Source organism: Notolepis coatsorum (assembly GCF_963971535.1).
Source record: "Notolepis coatsorum genome assembly, chromosome: 1".
Lineage (NCBI taxonomy): Eukaryota > Metazoa > Chordata > Actinopteri > Aulopiformes > Paralepididae > Notolepis > Notolepis coatsorum.
This window is the reverse complement of record NC_140165.1, coordinates 66,009,468-66,029,645: the sequence shown is the minus strand read 5'-3', so window position 1 is coordinate 66,029,645 and position 20,178 is coordinate 66,009,468. Positions and strand designations below refer to the sequence as shown.

Sequence of the window (20,178 nt, the reverse complement as noted above, 5' to 3'; positions counted from 1 at the left end):
ACGGGCAGATCCCAGGTGGTGAGAGCAGGCAAGTGCACCTCCTCATCCATCACCCTCAACATAGGGGCCCCCCAGGGCTGTGTTCTGAGTCCCCTCCTCTACTCCCTGTACACACACGACTGTGGCTCAGCGGAGTAGCAATACAATCATCAAATTTGCTGACGACACAGTGGTGGTGGGCCTGATCTCTGCCAACGACGAGAGGGCCTACCTGAAAGAGGTCAAGGTCCTGGCGGGATGGTGCCAGGAAAACAGCCTCTCCCTGAACGTCAGCAAAACAAAGGAGATGATTGTGGACTTCAGGAGGTCGGGGGTCAAGGACTACACTACAGCCCCCTCAGCATCGACGGGGCACCGGTTGAGAGAGTCAACAGCTTTAAGTACCTCGCAGCCTACATATCCGAGGACTTGACATGGACCACTAGGGCTGGGCGATATGACGATATTATATAAATATCGGGTACAGTTCATTAACGATACACTTTTTTAACGTATTGTGGATATCGTGATGTTTTGCCCAAAAGGATTGTGTCGCGTCAATCTGGTCCACACCCGTTCAAACTTTTGAACAACGCCGCCCCCACACACACTACTGCATCAAAGTTACTAATTATTATTAACAAAGGCATTCGTTTTGTGGCATTAACGTTATATAGTTAGTTACACGTTCAATAACATTAGCGTATTTACCCAAACATAGCAACGTCCGATGACGACATAGATAGCAAGCGTTACTGTTCATATCTCAGCCCGTGCGGAGTTGTGCATGCCCATTCTGCGGTCTGTTAATAAAGTTTTCAATCAGACAGATGTATGGAAAGGCTTTTATTATAACATTCGTTGCAATAAAATCATTATGGCTTGTTTAGTCATGCTGCGGTGCGCTGGTAATCACTCGTCTGCCGCAGGGAGCTGTTGTTGTCGTTGAGCTGAGCTCAGCTCTCGTCAAAATCAATTGCGGAAGTAAAAAACGCATAGAGCTTGCCGATTGGTGCTAAGAACAGCAGGGCGGGTTCAATCGGTGTGACGTAATTGGCAGACTCGACTGTCAATCAAAATTATGCTGTTGCCGGCTGAATGATCGAATGAATGCAAACGTTATTAACGATTGCAGAATGGGTACAATACAGTACAGCTCAATACAACAACAGTGGACTGGGGGATGAAGACCAGAAAAAGACTTTCGGCTTTTTTACATAAGGGTCCTCAATTAATCAAAACATTTAGAGACATACAAATATACAGTAGTTTCATAAAAATGCTAAAATGCTATTTATTGATTGATTGATTGATTTAAAACTTTATTAACATATTGCAGAATGGGTACAGTACAGCTCAATACATACAATTGTTAAGGGGATGCAGACCAGAGAAAGTCTTTCGTCTTGTTTACATCAGGGTCCCCCATTTTCAATTAATCATATTTCATATCTAAATCATATAATATCTCATTGCTAAATATATGCAATATATAATCTAATAATCCAATAATCTAAATCTAATATATAATATAAAAATGCTAAATGCATGGGTATTTTATTTAGTCTTTAATGTTAGCTTGCAAACTCAAATACTGTCTTGGTAAGCCTCATAATGAATTGTTTGGGGAAAAAAAGAAAAACATCGTGATGTGTATCGTGTATCGCCGAAAGGTCAGAAAATATCGTGATATCATATTTAGGCCATATCGCCCAGCCCTATGGACCACACACATTGACAGTGTTGTGAAGAAGGCACGACAACGCCTCTACTTCCTCAGGCGCCTAAGGAAGTTCCAAGTCAGTCAGAAGATCCTTAAGAACTTCTACTCATGTACAATAGAGAGCATCCCGACTGGCAACATCACCTCCTGGTTTGGGAATAGCACTGCACAAGACCGAAGCAGACTACAAAGAGTGACACGTTCAGCCGAACGCACAATTGGAGGGGGGCTCCCCACCCTCCAGAACATTTACAACAAGCGTTGCAGGGGCAAGGCTAAGAGAATCATTAAAGACTCAAGTCACCCGAACAACTGCCTCTTTGAACTGCTGCGGTCAGGCAAGCGATACCGGAGTCTCAAGGCGAGCACAGAAAGACTCAGAAGAAGCTTCTATCCCCAGGCCATCAGGCTGCTAAACGAACAATGAACACTACACAACAACAACCATCAAACGCACATAGCACACACATCCACACGCACACACTCACTTTAAACAAACACACTGTAGCACCCACTCCCCACACTTTATATTTATTGATGAAGGATTGCACTACAACTCGTACACCTTACTGTAAATTGTACCTAAATTGTACCTCATCCCATTTCTGCTTTGCACTATATAGTACTGTACATTAGTACACTGCATAGTATTGTATATTATATGGTAACTCAGTTACGTCTATTCTGCATCGAACATTGTACATGTCTATACTGAACACTGTGACCTCATTTTCTACTTCTAAATTACATGCTATACTATGTTATTTGATACTATAAAACTTGAAGCTGCAGAGCCAGAGCAGCAGCACAATGCAGTACTCCAGCAGTACTCCAATTCAGCCATTTTCAATTCAATGTTGGGTGGGGGGGCGCTGCTGTGCGGTCCCCAGAAAAGAGCCAATAACAGCTGAATCTGCTGCTCTGCATCGACATACTCTCGCAAATAAGTCATTGGGAGGTGGAGAGAGAGTCGTCACGCAAACCCACGATAATGTTGCCATCTCTCTCTGCCAAATTTCTCAGTTCTTCGCTTGATATAATTAATACAAATGTCCAATATAACGGAATTCGTTAGCTCATAAAAATGTGATTATAACAGACTGTTGTTTATTAATGTCGGGCGACTGCCCACAGACACCTATTTGATTTAAAGTCGGCAGCAGCACAAGTCTCTGGACTTATTTTATTTGGAATATAATGACTTTATACGCAAAAGTAGCCTAGTTTTAAGTAAAAATATTATAAATCTACATGCCTTGATGATGTCATTATTTTGTTTTGTCGTCATTCTTTTGCCCATCAATTGTTTTTAAGCTCAATAAACTGACCGGAATTTCGCTCATTTGACTGAGGCCGGCAACAATTTTTTCTAACGGAAACCCTGCTACACACACAGATATATAGATAGACATTAGTGCAAGAGAATAAATGCAGGAATAACTTATGTTCTCGTAAACCAGTACAGGTCACCAGTAAGTGTTGGACACCAGGTAAGGCAGGGTCTGTATTTAAGGTGGTATTACCTCTATAACGTTGGACACCAGGTAAGGCAGGGTCTGCATTTAAGGTGGTATTACCTCTAGGGATGGGAATCAAAAACGGTTCCAGTTGGGAGCCGGTTCCTAATTGTCCGATTCTTGGAATCGCATGCCTCCGTGACTATCGATTCCTCTATCTATGCCATGTTTTTCCGACAGTTGCTCATTTCAAAACAATAACGTTAGCGTTAGCATGTAGCCATGGCAGACTATTTGATTCCTTACGCTCGAAATTGCCTGGGTTTTGGTCATATGCTCCCGAAATGCTCCCGCTGTTTGACTGTTTCTAAGTGCAGTGATTGAAAACTACTCGAATGCTTTAGAACCAAGTCATTCATTTCATTACAGCCACGGAGCTAGCGCTGGCTAACGCTAGCTGGCGCTGGCTAATCAGGCTCATACAGACACACAGAGAGAGATAACAGCTGACAGCACCAGGTAGTACAGGTACAAAAAAAAGGGGTGGGGGGCTGTGGTGTAAACCTTGTACTCTTTTAGTTCACATATAACAACAAGAGACGGAGGGTTGACTGTTTACTACTAGGAAGTATCGTGCAACATACAAACATGTCCGTGTAGCAACACAAGCCCATAGCTTACAGGGGCCCGGGGAGGGAGCTCTGTGTGTGTGTGTGTGTGTGTGTGTGCGCGCACGCTGGTCTTCTGAAAGACCAGAGACAGAGAAGTCAGAGGAATAACGACCTGTTGAATGCAACTACGGTTCAATAGATTCAATTAGTTTAAAGGGGAACTATCTTATAAATGGCCTTTTTGAGTGTTTAGCATTGTTTCCTAGCTATGTGAACTTATATTAATATGATCTATGTCTCAAAATTCTCATATTGGCGCATTCTTCCAATTCTCCTCTCACAATATTCACCCTCACTGAACTGAGTCGTTTGAAAATGTGCCTATATGTGATGTCATATAGTCACTGCTGCATGTTAATGTTGGGACGCTCCGCAGTGGTTTAGGTGGCACCTGCAGCCCAGGATCAAAACAGCTCGAAATCTTGAGGTAGAAAAATGCTGTTTTTGAGGACTTGATTAGAAATACAAAACAATGAATAAAAAAAATATATATATTACAGAGGTGTTCCATAGACTCACAGGAATTGTGTAAAAGTGCCCAAATAGTGAAAGAAATAGTAAAATAGTTCCCCTTTAAGATATTGAACTGTAGTTACATTCAACAGGTCGTTATTCAATAGATTAAATTAGTTTAAGAATAAAAAAAAGTTATCGAGATATATTCAACAAATTTGACTCACCAGTTCCACTTATCTCTTCTATCTACAAATAAGAGCAGCTTTGAAGGCTCACGGAGTCCCATTAGATGTTCCACTTGAGCACCACAGATTTCACAAATAATTTTTTGACAAGGCGACGTCGAGAGGCTTCATTTGACTTTTATCGCCACTTACTTACGTCCTCATATAAGGTCCTTCCCCTAGACTCGGTTTGGAGGAAGGATATCCCAAATCTGGAAGTAGATTTTGATTGGGCTGCAGTCTGGGAAAATTTTCGGCTATCATCACACAACCCAGATCACCAACAGATTAATCTTAACTTTGTTCATAGGACTTACCTGACCCCTAGACGATTGCACCTAATGGGTCTCAGACCGGACTCTCGATGCTCCTTGTGTTCAAACGATGCTATTGGTACATATATGCATATGTATTGGGAATGCCCTCCCGTCAAGACTTTCTGGGAAAATGTCACCACTCAATTATCAGAATTTTTGTCTCCGACCATACCGACACTTCCTTCTGTATTGTTGTTGAATGATGTTTCTCAGTTATCGTCCTCTGTACATGTAAAGAGACTCATTTTGGCGGGTCTTACGGCTGCCAAAAAGTTGATAGCGTCACGCTGGATTCAACCGGATAAAATGTGCCGGAAGGTTCTCACCTATCTCGATGTGATTTATCTAGAGATATCCACAGCACGAATTGTAGGTGTTAATGAAGCCAGCATAGCAGTATGGGTAGCTGGGGTGGATAAGATAAAGGAATGCATATAATGAAGTTGAATGAAGTAGTGGATGTATAGTCCAAGTGGGGGTCCTGAGGGGGGGGGGGGGGGAGCGAGCAAGAGCCCATGTATTGTAATTATTATTTTTATGTATTTTAATCTACTTTCATTCTGATTTAATCATTATTATTATTATTTCTGTTATTATCCTGTGATTTATCGTTGATTATTACCGTTACTGTATCGTTTTGTCTTGTTTCATGTATAAAAAAAAAAGGGAAAATAAAAAAACATTTGTTCAAAAAAAATTATAAGAATTTTTAAAAATAAATAAATGTTTATCTCAAATACATTATATTATTTAAGTGTAGGCTATATTTTTTTTTTTTTGTTTACAGTTTGTATTTTTCTGACATGGGGGCTCAACAATAAATGAAATTTATGTTGTTATTCTAACTAGCTTAGTTCTGTTGCATTTCCAATTTAAATTATAAAACAGGAATCGATAAGGGAATGGTATCGATAAAATCTTATCAATTCCCATCCCTAATTACCTCTATAACGTTGGACACCAGGTAAGGCAGGGTCTGTATTTAAGGTGGTATTAACTCTATAACGTTGGACACCAGGTAGCGTGAATACTTTCGGCAGCCAACTTGCCCTCCCGCGTTGCTCTGATTGGCCGAGCGCGCGCATGAGCCGCGACGCGCTCCTCAGCCAGGCTCCGCTTAACACAATTTATACAAATGGAAGTATTGATTACACCGTAACGAATAATTAAAAAATATATACCCTTAACTGGAATATGTTGTGCCTTTACACATATGTTGGATTATGTAATTGGTTTGTCATGACAAACCAATAAAAAAGAAATCACGAATTAACCCTTTATTCGCCAATGACGTGTTCCCACGTCATTCTCCGCCATGCGTAATCTGCCAATGACGCCGTAAGGCGTCTTTGAGATCAATATTTCAAAAATCTGTGATGGCAATCATATTTTACCCACGGAGACTTGGGATCTCCTGTTGATCTCCTCTCAACTCTCCAACGGTTCAAGAGCGCCATCTGGTGGCCGATCGGCGGATCGCCCAAACAGGAAGTGACGCGCCGGAAGTGGTGCTCATCCATATTCGGTCCAGGCACTCGCTATCGTTAGCGGGACTCTAGCTCGACACACTGGACAGCGATCAGTTGCCAATAACTCGATAAACAACATGATTTGGACGTATATACTATTATACAACCTGGAAATGGATCGCATATATCAACATCCCATAAGAGAACTTTCTGCTCCACGCTGACCACCCAACGGTCAGAGGAAGATGCGGTAAGTTTCAGCGTGTTTTTTTTTAATCTTTTTTCCCCTCCATTTTTTCCTCCGATTTTCTCCCATCCCAATGTTAGTCGTATGCCAATTCCCAATCCCTTCCTGGTCGCTGCGCACTTACCCCCCACAGTCAGATCATCTGGGAGAGTGGAGGCTATCACGTGCTTCCTCCGACACACGTCCAGCCAATCAACCGCTTCTTTTCACCTGGCAGCGCGGATCCTCCCTGAGAGGGCGTAGCGTGTGGAAGGATCACACTATCCCACTCAGGTCCTATCCGCGCTTAGCAGGCGCCCCGACCGAACTGTAGGAGTCGCTGTTTACAACGACCCGGACCCACCCCGCCAGCTTCTCCCACCCTCTAATAACGACCACCCCTAGGCATGGTTTATTGTTCACAAACCACTCCTGCGCGTGATGTAATGCTTAATTGTATTAGTGTGAACGGCCAGCCAAGCTGGTGACAACCCCGGAGCTGTGAGCTGGATTTGAACAGGCGAATCCAGCTCACAGCTTCGGGGTTGGTGACGAACGCAATCTCCGCTACGCCACCTAACCGCCTAGTTTCAGCGTGTTTTAATATTATGATCCATATAAACTGCTGTGATCTATGTATCGCCCATACTAAATAAATGATTTAACGTCGGCACGGACTTATAAACCCCCCCCCCCCCCCCCCCCTCCGGTCACCAGCAGATGAGGCAGGACGTTTAGGACCTTGTACAATTGAAAGTTTTAATATGACGTCAATCGGTATCAAACTACATTTGATGATGTAATATATGTATTTATAGCTATAACTCGCGTTCTGCAGAATGCTGCAGAAAACGATAAAAACATATTTATACTTTAGACCGTATTTTAGTATGAATATGTGAATGAAAAAGTAGAACGTTGCTACATCCTAAACGATAGATACTTTACGTTGAATGGGCCATAGTAATAGGGCTGGGCGATAAAACGATAACGATAACTATCGCGATAAATTATTTCCTCGAAATAAACATGAAACGTGGTCGCAAAGTTTCGATATATCGATTTTCCAAGCTTGGCTCCGTTCAGCCTCGGCTCAACACACTCACTAACAACAACCAGCGTTACGTGATGACGTACTTACGCACAACAGCTAACAACCAATCAGTGAAGGAGATGGCCGAGACCCGGAAGGAGGTAGGACTCACTCACTCAACAACAAGGCTTGCTAGGCTAATTAGCTTGCACGGCATTGTTTTATATATTTACGTGCCGAGTATGTGTGTGTTTTGAATTCTGAGGCCACGTTTATGGTAGTGTGGGATATACAGTGGACGCCGTTTCAATATATTGTGGTGGAAGAGAGTATTTTAGTGTCCTATTTAGCACATTGTCATGGAATACTCCGCTTAGAACCAACAGGCTGGCTAGGATAACTAGCTTGCACGGCACTGTTTTATATATTTACGTGCCGAGTATGTGTGTGTTTTGAATTCTGAGGCCACGTTTATGGTAGTGTGGGATATACAGTGGACGTCGTTTCAATATATTGTGGCGGAAGAGAGTATTTTAGTGTCATATTTATTGTCATGAGATACTCCGCTTGTCGGCTAACGTGCGCAGACTGATGACGACATCAACTCGACTTGAGACATTCGCAGCAGCATAAGAAGTTAATTAAACTTGACGGACATTATATCGACGATAATTATCGATATCGAATTATATGAAAATAATTTTATAATTTTATCGCGATAACGTTTTTGGTCATATCGCCCAGCCCTAAATAGTAATGTCAATTTAGCAATACAATTTAAAAAGTTATAGCCCTGCAAAGAAGGGGAACATCTCCATAGACTTATAGTGGTGGCAGAGAAGAGATTAAGATCAGAATAATCGCTGGCAGATAAAGGGTTAACCGGTGGCTACAACCACACAGTAACTACATGCATCATTGTTTACAATGAACGGTGGGGCTAATCGAAAGGACTGGACACGGACGCGTTAAACTAACCTAAAGTTAGTTGTTCACCAACAATCTACAGACAAACAAACACAGAACCGGACTGTTATATTAAATTAATTGATTGCTGTTTAACGTGTCCAGTCCTTTCGATTAGCCCCACCGTTCATTGTAAACAATGATGCATGTAGTTACTGTGTGTTGTTGTAGCCACCGGTTAATTCGCGATTTTTTATTAGTTTGTCATGACAAACCAATTACATAATCCAACATATGTGTAAAGGCACAACATATTCCAGTTAAGGATATAATTTTTTAATGATTCGTTACGGCGTAATCAATACTTCCATTTGTATAAATTGCGTTAAGCGGAGCCTGGCTGAGGAGCGCGTCGCGGCTCATGCGCACGCTCGGCCAATCAGGGTCTGCATTTAAGGTGGTATTACCTCGATAACGTTGGACACCAGGTAAGGCAGGGTCTGCATTTAAGGTGGTATTACCTCTATAATGTTGGACACCAGGTAAGGTAGGGTCTGCATTTAAGGTGGTATTACCTCTATAACGTTGGACACCAGGTAAGGCAGGGTCTGCATTTAAGGTGGTATTACCTCTATAACATTGGACACCAGGTAAGGCAGGGTCTGCATTTAAGGTGGTATTACCTATATAAAGTTGGACACCAGGTAAGGCAGGGTCTGCATTTAAGGTGGTATTACCTCTATAACGTTGGACACCAGGTAAGGCAGGGTCTTGTTGACTTTAATCTTCTCCGTGTTTTCTTTGATCTTGTCTTTCATGGCTTGAAGTTCATGGGTCACCCTGAGAACCTCGCTCTTCATAATCTGTTAAAACAGAGATTACATTTCAGATTATTTATAGTCATGTCATCCATACCGTTAAGAATAACATTACTTACTTACTTACTTACTTAGGCCCATCGCTCCCAATGGAGCATAGGCCATCTACGACTTTTCTCCATCCAACACGGCTTTGGGGTGTCCTTTCTGCCTCCCCCCAGGTAGTTCCTCGTCTCTTGAGCTCCGCCTCAGTGTCCCGCCTCCAGGTGTTCTTAGGCCGCCCTCTCTTCCGCTTCCCCTGGGGATTCCAAGTCAGGGCCTGTCGTGTAGTACTGGTAGCCGGTTTCCTCAAAGTGTGGCCTATCCATCCCCACTTTCGTCTCAGGATCTGCTTCTCCACTGGTTCCCGTCTTCCTTTCAGCCATAGTTCCTCATTCTTGATTTTGTTTGGCCACCGGATTCCAAAGATGCGTTTCAGACAGCGGTTTATAAAGGTCTGTATCTTCTGCAATGTTCTTTTCGTCATTCTCCAAGTCTCTGAACCGTAGAGAAGGACGGATTTTACATTTGAATTGAAGAGCCGCACTTCTGGTTGTCATGGCGATGTCCTTGGAGGACCAGATGTTCTTCTGAATTATGAAGGCTGCTCTGGCTTTGCCTACTCTGGCTGTGACATCGCCATCTGTGCCGCCCTTCTTATCCAAGATGCTGCCTAGGTAAGTGAAGGAGTTGACTTCCTGTATGGATTAATCACCTACTGTGACTGTGTTGTTGGTAGAGGTGTTGATCATCATTAGGTTGGTTTTCTTCCTGTTTATTCTCAACCCAGTCAAGGGATGTAGTTGCCAGCTTGGTTGTCTTGTCCTGCATCTGGTTGTAGTTGTGTGACAGGAGAGCCAGGTCATCAGCAAAGTCGAGGTCATCCAGTTGTGTCCATAGGGTCCACTGTATGCCGTTTTTCTTTCCTTTTGTAGTGGTCTTCATAATCCAGTCTATGACTAGGAGGAAGAGAAAGGGCGATAGGAGGCATCCCTGACGCACACCGGTATTGACCTCAAAACTCTGACAGTTGGCCTGCATGTAAAACTTTGCATGATGTTCCTTGATATGTGTTTTGAATCAGTGATGATTTTCTTTGGGATAGCATAATGCCTCAGCAGTTTCCACAGAGTCTCTCTATCCACGCTGTCAAAGGCTTTTTCATAGTCTATGAAGTTCATGTATAATGGAGAGTTCCATTCGATGGATTGCTCTATAATGATGCGCAGGGTGGCGATCTGGTCCGTGCAAGATCTGTTGCTCCGGAAGCCTGCCTGCTGGTCTCGAAAACATGGGATCCACAGCAACACTCATTCTGTCCAGTATAATTCTGTTGAGTACTTTTCCCGGTACTGATAGAAGCATTATTCCTCTGTAGTTGTTGCAGTTGGTGAGATCTCCCTTTTTTGGTAGCTTGATGATACCATCTTTCCATTCTTCTGGAATCTTTTCTTCCTCCCAGATCTTGGTGAAGAGGCTATGAAGCATATCTACTGCAGTCTTCAAGTCGGCCTTGATGGCTTCTGCTGGTATTTCATCTGGTCCTGCAGATTTTCCATCCTTCGTCGAGATAATAGCTTTTATTTTCTCTGCTTTGCTGGGTTTATCACAGTTTATTGGAAGTGTTCTCTCCGCTGGTGTAATGTCCGCTGGCTCTGTCGGGCTGGTTGGTTCAGTAGTTCTTTGAAATGTTCAGCCCATCTTCTCCGCTGCTCCTCTGTTGTTGTAAGTGGGTTTCCCTGTTTGTCTTTTACCGGTTTGTCCGTCTGTTGGAACTTGCCTGCTAACTTCCTAGTGATCATATAGAGCTCTTTCATGTTGCCTCGCCCTGCCGCTGTTTCTGCTTGTTTGGCTAGGTTGTCTATCTCATCTCTTTTATCCTTCTTAATGCTACTCTTCACCTCCTTATTGGCTTGGGTGTATTCTTCCTGTGCCTTTGCTTTTGCTGATCTTGTTTTGCTTGGGTTCAGTTTCTCTTTCCCCTCCTTTCTTTCCTTCAGTTTCTGGAGTGTTTCCATTGAGACCCATTCCTTGTGTTTTGTCTTCTTCTTTCCCAATATTTCTTTGCAGGTGTCCAGCCACAACGTCTTTGTGTGCTGCCATTAAGTTTCTATGTCCACATCTGTGTCTTCATCCTGTTCCTGTAGTTGCTGGTACCTGTTGGTAAGGCTGATCTGGAATCTACTCTGTATTTCTTTGTTCCTAAGAAGTCCAATGTCATATCTGGTTCTTGCGCCGGTGGTTGTGGCGTACTTCTTCAGACGTAGTTTTATGATCGTCAGCACGAGATGATGGTCTGATGCCACGTCTGCCCCTCTCTTGACTCATACATCTTGCCATGACCTCCTGAACTTTCTGTTGATGCATATGTGGTCTATTTGATTCTCCGTAACTTGATCTGGAGATCTCCATGTGGCCTTGTGGATACGTTTGTGGGGGAAGATGCTGCCTCCTATTACCAGTTGGTTGGGGGAGCACAGGTCTGCAAACCTTTCTCCATTTTCATTAATCTGCCCCAATCCATGTACGCCCATGATGTCTTTGTAGCCTGTGTTGTTGGCTCCTATCTTGGCGTTGAAATCACCCATGAGGATGGTGATATCTTTTTCTCTCCGTCCTCCGGAGCCAGCATCAGGGCCACCCCTTCCGTGTGTGGGGCGCCTTCTTCTGTATGACCGGAGTAGAGCACCATCTCCCCAGATGCCAATCTCAGTTGCCCTGCTTGTACCGTTACACCCCTAGTAGGTAGGACAGGTTAGTTAGGGTTATGGTAGGTAGGACAGGTTAGGTAGGGTTATGGTAGGTAGGACAGGTTAGTTAGAGTTATGGTAGGTAGGACAGGTTAACGAGTTATGGTTAGGTTCCAGATACCTTTATTTCACTGTCCAGCAGACGGGTTCTCTGGACGATCTCCTCAGTCGACATCTTCAACACCTCCTCTCCGATTCCATCCTGCAGAAAAAAACAGCATACGGTAATACTGCAATTAACTATTCACATTTCACAATATTCGATTTTGGTGGTACGATTATTGTTAAGACAAGCATTTTTTATAAGAACTTTTTTAAGGCTAAAAGTGAATAAAAAATAGGGCTGGGCGATATAACGATAAATATCGCGATATATTTTAATAAACGATATCGAAATTTAAAAAAAAACGAAAAATCATAATTTTTTTTGCCTGCAACAGGGCAGTTTTAAAAGCAGAGACAGTGGACAGACTTGTCTTTCTTGCCTGCAACTTAAAGTAATGGCTTTGCTTGTCCAAATGACAATACTGACCAAATTGAGATTTATTTTTCTTTTGTCCATTTATTTTGTTTGCTTTCTAATTTAAAATACAGTTTGAAACCGTCTGTACACAGTAGGCTATGTGTGCTAGCAGAACTAGACTCCAGTCACAAGTCACGGTGCACATGTGCGGTGGTTTGTCCACCAAAAAAGCGCCAAAAGATCGAAAATAAACTAGCAGAGCCAGAACTGTTCAACTCCCCTGGAGCCACAGCCAGCAGAGAAGCCGGTTTACTTTCGCTTTTAAACCAGCTACAGCCTGAGAACTGGGGTGTGAGGGGATGTAACACTAAAGATGGCGGCAATGACAAAGAATTGCTGCAAAATAAACATACATCTGTTGTTAAAAAAAAAAAAAAAATTATACTTATAACAATTCGATAATTATCGATATCGAGAAATATGATAACATTAGCATATCGTTATTGCGATATGATTTTTTCCATATCGCCCAGCCCTAATTAAAAAGAGAATTCGCTTAATCCATGTCAGAAAGAGAGACAAACAAAAATAAAAAGCCTACCATTGGTCAATTGCTCCCAAATACGACTTTAAAATCCCAGAACTTTCAAGAATAAATTATTATTATAACTTATTGCGTGTGTTGTGCTTCTGAAATGGATTATATGTTGCTGTTAACTTAGAACAGTTAGATGCTCTGGCCGCGCAGGCCGTACGCATAGAACACATCGTCTCTAGAGATCTATTTGCAGAGCCAGATGAGTGGCTGCTTTAACCGTTTCAGATTGAGATGTATGCAATACTCTGGAGCAAGACATGCCGCAGTCGTTCAGTATTGACAAAGCCAACATTGCTGGAACGATTAATTTCACACATATACAATATAAGTCTTTATTTGTCATTTTTATTGCAGAACATGTTTCTCAAGTAGACAGATGTAAACTAAACACTGTAAATCTGTGTTGCATGTATGTACCTGACAAACTGAACCGTTTGTATTACAGTCATATTCCAACTTAACTGAATGCACATGTGTGTGTGTGTGTGGACTACTGTACTATTACAGGTATTGAAATGAACAATGCAACTTCCTTATAAAAAAAAAATATATATATATAATTAACTATCAATACTTGGCGTCCCTGTATCGATACAGTATCGCCACGCAAAGTATCGCGATACTACTACGTATCGATTTTTTCCCCCACCCCCTATACAATGAACATTTCAAAAGTACTGTACTACTATCCTTAGGTCACTCACACGGGCAGTTGCCTCTCTGACCTACTGAATACCCAGACTAGGAGATGAACCATGAAGTGTATTATTTATGTCTGTAAATGCTGTGTAGTGTGGGGATGCCTACCGTACATGAGTAGGGTGAGTAACCTAGTTGCCATTACTGCGTATTATCTATTGACTCATTATAGCTACTTTATTATCTTGAAATAACACCAGTATAACTATGACAGTTTATCTGCAGCAGTGTTCACCTTAGCCCCTTTCGTGACTTTCGGTTTGCAAGCCTGTGGCTTTTGTGACCGGAGTCACTTGCCCACCCGCCCCGATCACCCGGTAGCGAAACGACCAAGCGTCGTCAAGGGGCTCGCGGTGTGTCAAGAATACATCAGATCTGAATTTCAAAGATACCCAGCGTACAATATGGGTCTAACACAGCTTCACGATGGGGTCTGGAAGCTCGGAGTTGCTAATAAACAGTTTAAAACATTGTTACTCGACGAGTGGTATTTACAGACCGAACGTCCATCTCCGCCGTTGGTGTCACAGCGCATGCGCACCATGCCGCGTTCACGTTACTGGGAAGAAGCGGAAGAACCAGTTTCCGACTGGGAAAAACCATTCACGTCAGCCTCCTAGTGGTAATTCCTACTAGGACATATGGGATTCTTTTATAGACCCCATATCTCCCACTTCGCGTCACGAATTGCGGAAGTATGGATGTGGGCGTTTCATCCATAGATATATATAGAGTCAAAGCATGAAGGCTTCCTAGTTGTAGCAACGAGATGTCCTCTGGTTCTTCCGCTTCTTCCCAGTAACGTGAACGCGGCATGGTGCGCATGCGCTGTGACACCAACGGCGGAGATGGACGTTCGGTCTGTAAATACCACTCGTCGAGTAACAATGTTTTAAACTGTTTATTAGCAACTCCGAGCTTCCAGACCCCATCGTGAAGCTGTGTTAGACCCATATTGTACGCTGGGTATCTTTGAAATTCAGATCTGATGTATTCTTGACACACCGCGAGCCCCTTGACGACGCTTGGTCGTTTCGCTACTGGGTGATCGGGGCGGGTGGGCAAGTGACTCCGGTCACAAAAGCCACAGGCTTGCAAACCGAAAGTCACGAAAGGGGCTATGTTCACCTGTAGCTAAATGCTGAAAAACAGGGAACAAAATGTACTTTGTCTTTTAGATTTATTTAAAAAATTATAAATTTAAAATAAGACCAACATTTTTATATTTTAATAGTTTTTTTTAGATAGCTTTTTAATATATCTCCAATTCTCCATGTGTCATATGTATTGATAGCAGTATCAATAATGGTACCGATATTAATCAAATCCTAACGATACCTGTCCCTAGATTTCTCCCAACCTCATCCTCCTAACGTGGTTGAGCACAGTATATGTTGGACATACAAGCTACATATATGCAGACACACAGAGATACACATACAAACAACAGACACTGACGGTGAGAGACAGACAGATGCTGGGAGGTAGAGACAGAGACAAATACTGACCGAGATAGAGATGCAGACTTGGAGGAGGTAGAGAGAGAGAGACACAGAGAGAGACAGAGACAGGGAGAGACACAGAGAGGAGAGAGAGAGAGGAGAGAGACAGAGAGGAGAGAGACACAGAGAGGAGAGAGAGAGAGACACAGAGGAGAGAGACACAGAGAGGAGAGAGAGAGACACAGAGGAGAGAGACAGAGAGAGGAGAGAGACCACTACTGTGACAGCAGTGTGATGCTAACATGTAATGTGTGCTGCCTGTAGGCAGTGATGCCGAGTCCTAGAAAACCACCATTAACTTTAAACATTAAAGTTAATCCTGAACAGTCCAACAACCTGCCTAAAAAACAATAACAGTCATTGTTGATATCTACGACTATGTTTAGTTTCACTCATTCGCAACGATAACGCGAGTTCCCCTTAGCATCATGCTAACGCAGCTAGCCCAACAGCTAGCTGCTGCGTCACGGTCCCGGTGGCGACGAAGCAAGACGCTCTAAAGCCCGAACAGAACCCACTCACTTCAACACGGGGACACTTACACGAGTTAAACGCACCCCGACAACAGTGAACAGCAAACCAAAGTGATGATTTGATTAATTAAACTCACCTCAACTTCGTCCCACACAGACTTGTCGTTCAGAGACGCCATGTTGGTTGCCTTTGACTTTTTCTTCTTCTCCGCTGCGGTCTCCTTCCGGTACAGTTGACTGTCCCCTGTGGTCAGATATATATCTATGTCTTCAAATACAATGAAACCTGGCGCAGTCGCAGAGCCATTAACCTCATGTCTCACTCAAATATGAATAAATCATTATGTTATCATAATATAGGATCCTTTCAACTGAAAATTATGTTCACAAAATACTATTTTCTTCTTCTTCTTCTTCTTCTTCTTCTTCTTCTTCTTCTTCTTCTTCTTCTTCTTCTTCTTCTTCTTCTTCTTCTTCTTCTTCTTCTTCTTCTTCTTCCAAGCCCACGTGGTTGAACTAAAAATCCAAAGAAACAGACTAAGAAATGACGTAAACACCATGATCAGAACCGCAAAAAGAAATTTCATCAACGACAAAACTGAGGAAAACAAAAACAAACCCTGCGAACTTTGGAAATTACTCAATAATCAACTAGGCTGCAGTAAAAAACTTAAAACCAGATTCTCAAACATAAACATAAAGACGGACAACACGCTCATCACAGACAAGCTGGATGTAGCCAATTACTTAAACATCTTCTTCACAAACATAGCCACAACACTGGTAAACAAACTACCCTCCCACTCAGGGCATTATGGGGTAGAACACATAGTAGCATACTACAAAAACCTAGGGGTCCACAAAGACGACTTCAAACTTGAAATGGTAACAACCGATGAGGTACTCAAAAAATTGAGCGCCCTCCAACCTAACAAGGCCACTGGCCATGACAACATCCCCTCCAAATTCCTCAGAGACGCAGCAGCCGCCATCACCCCAGTCATCACACACATAATAAACCTCTCTATAAAACAGGGGCACGTCCCCAAGGACTTCAAAATTGCGAGAGTGACCCCTCTGCACAAAAAGGGCAGCAAATTAGACCCAGGCAACTACCGCCCTGTTTCTATTCGTACCTCCATCTCGAAAGTCATGGAGAAAATAGTCTACGAACAGGTCGAAAAGTACCTGGCGGAAAAAAATTGAATCTACGAATTCCAATCTGGCTTCAGAACGTCCCACTCCACTGACACATGCCTCCTCTATTTGAACGACCACATCAAACAAGAGGTGGACGCGGGCAAATACTGCGGCATGGTCATGCTGGACCTACAAAAGGCCTTCGACACTGTCAATCACTCCATTCTAATGGACAAGCTAAAAGCAATTGGTTTTGATAGCTTATCAGTGAGCTGGATGCAATCCTACCTGGAGGGGAGAGAACAGATGGTAGAGGTAAACAGTACTCTATCCCCCCCCCTCACAGTGAGCTGTGGTGTTCCACAAGGAAGCATACTAGGACCGCTACTCTTCCTAATTTATGCAAATTACATGTTGTCAGCCTGTGACTGCAACTTGTTCCTGTTTGCGGACGACTCAGCCCTGCTGGTCTCTGACAAGAACAAATTGCAGGTTGAAAAATCCCTCAGCACGGAACTAGGCAAAATCTGCATATGGCTCGCTGATAACAAACTATCATTACACATGGGCAAAACAGAGTCCATTCTCTTCGGTTCAAATAACAAACTCAGCAAGACCGACGGATTCTCAGTTGCAGTGGGTGACAATATTGTCACAAGGAAAGACGAAATTACCTACCTGGGTTCCATCCTAGAGGCAAATCTTTCCTGTGACAGAATGGCATCCAATGTAATAAAAAAAGTCAACCAACGAACTAGATTCTTGTACCGGATCTCCTCTCTGGTAAACAAGAATACCCTGAAGACTCTGGCAGGAGCACTCATTCAAGGGTACTATGACTATGCGTGCACCTCATGGTACCAAAGCACCTCAAAGGCGCTTAAAACAAAATTACAAACATCACAAAACAAACTGGTCAGACTACTACTTGACCTGAACCCCAGAACCCACCTCACCCCTGCCCACTTTGACAACCTAGGATGGCTTAGAGTAGACGACAGAGTACAGCAACTTGCAATGGGCCTGGTCTACAAGATACACTATACGACCGGGGTGCCCATGTACATGTCAAAATACTTCCCAAAGGTCAGTGAATACCACAACCACTACACCAGAGGAAGCTCAACAAATCATGTTAAACCCAGATTCGGCTCAAACAAGGGACTAAACACGTTTTGCAATTATGCCACAACAATGTGGAACGCCCTACCCAAAGCTGTAAAGGAATGTGAATCCCTACCCACATTCAAAACCGCTCTTAAAGAGCACCTACGGGAGGCTGCAATTCGAAACTGGCCACCGTAAATGCCCAAAACCCCCACCACCTCCTAATAGACAGTCTCCTCCTCACCGCATGTATATATTCCCTCCCCGCCGTATGTATATTTACCTCCCACCCCCTCCTAATGTACAGTCCCCTCCCCATCATATGTATATACTCTGTCGGGATCTAGGGGTAACAGTACTGTATATTTGAATGCCGCCTATGTCACAAATGTATCAGTACTAAATACCTATATGTCCCTATGCCATAAATGTCATGTATGTTGTGTATGTCATAAATGTCTATATGAATTGAAAATGGGGGACCCTGATGGAAACAAGACAAACGTCTTTCTCAGGTCTGCATCCCCTTAACAATTGTATGTATTGAGCCGTACTGTATTGTACCCATTCTGCAATCTGTTAAATAAAGTTTTCATTCATTCATTCATTCATTCATTCTTCTTCTTCTTCTTCTTCTTCTTCTTCTTCTTCTTCTTCTTCTTCTTCTTCTTCTTCTTCTTCTTCTTCTTCTTCTTCTTCTTCTTCTTCTTCTTCTTCTTCTTCTTCTTCTTACATCATGTTCATGAAATAAATACAGTAAAGTTAAAAAAAAAAAGACATCAAACACTGAGACGTTCATAAAAAAGAAACAAGTAAAATAAAAATAAAACTAGTCATACAACTACAAGGGCAGCGGTGGCCTAATGGTTAGAGAAGCGGGTTTGTGTGAACGGAAGGTCGCTGGTTCGATCCCCCGGACCGGCAGGAAAAAATCTGGGCTGGGGAAGTGAATGAATAACTCTCTCCTATCCCCTTAACACCAACCGCTGAAGTGTCCTTGAGCAAGGCACTTGACCCCCAACTGCTCCAGTGGAGTTGCTCAGTGGCCAACGGTGTCAGACTGTGGTTGTACTGGGCAGCTCCCAGGTGTGAATGCAACTGTGTGAATCTGAAGCAGGGCGTAGTGGAAAAAGAGCATCTGTGCTCAGCGAACCTACCCTGGGTAAATAAAGGTTAATATTAAAAATAAAAAACAACTAGTCATATGGACTATAAGGATTATGAACCCTAACATACTTTATCAACTGAATACAATAAAATAATGTAGATCAGCTCAGGCCTAGAACTGCACCCTGAGAGAGGGAACTGCGCCCTGAGAGGGAGGTTTGCCCTGAGTGGGAGGTTCGAAAGGTCAAAGTGGGTATCAAACAGGAGGGAAGACTGTCAAGTTTTAAACTGTGGATACCAAACAGAGAAGGTAAAGACGACTTTGAACTGTTGAACAGTAATCCAGAACTATTTTATTGCACTGTAAAAAATATATATTTGATCTATTCTATTCTACTATTTTATTGCACTGCACTATTTTACTCTGTCTATTTTATCTTACTCTTTTTATCATTGTCTATTTAAAAACTGAATCAAACCATAAACAAGGTGGCCTGTTGGGATGTTAGATCCTAATGTGAAAAACTGTGATTTTATATGTCTGCACTTTAGTGATCATAAAAGCTGAATATTTGAGGCTTCTTTTCGTTGACTCTTTTCAGCAGATCTCTTGGCCCAGAAGAGGTCGATGTGCAGTTCTATGTGTGTGTAGTGTGTTACATGTGTATATTAAAACCTGAAGAGAAATGCTCATTTTGCGCATTATGGCGACTAGTAGTGAGTATATCTGACTGTCTGTCTGTCCCCTCTTCTCCCAACCAGCCACACAAGCGGCAGTGGGAGGAACTCCCCGTGGACCTGCAGTGTGTTGCTGCTGTCTACAGCCACAGCACACATCTAGACACAACATCAAAACCAGCCATGTCATGCCTCCCACTGCACTGAGGGGGTAGTGCACTGTAAAAAAAAAAAAAAAAAAAAAAAAACGTGTCTGCACTTTATTACCCTTGCTATTATTTAACTTATTTTTACTTTTATCTCTACGCCCCACTATCCGCTGGGTGCATACTATGACCATTAT

The 20,178-nt window shown here is 42.8% G+C and overlaps 1 protein-coding gene across 1 annotated transcript in view; it reads right to left on the bottom strand.

Moving 5' to 3' along the window:
- Nucleotides 1–16,012, bottom strand: part of psmc3 (proteasome 26S subunit, ATPase 3) — a 54,458-nt gene extending 38,446 nt beyond the window's left edge. Inside the window, exons 1-3 of the mRNA XM_084333361.1 lie at nt 15,941–16,012; nt 12,190–12,270; nt 9,199–9,324 (exon numbers count right to left, since the gene is read on the bottom strand). Coding sequence (XP_084189487.1) covers nt 9,199–9,324; nt 12,190–12,270; nt 15,941–15,982 — 249 coding nt within the window. The 5' untranslated portion in view covers nt 15,983–16,012. The remainder of the gene's footprint in view (nt 1–9,198; nt 9,325–12,189; nt 12,271–15,940) is intronic.
- Nucleotides 16,013–20,178: the final 4,166 nt, after the last annotated feature.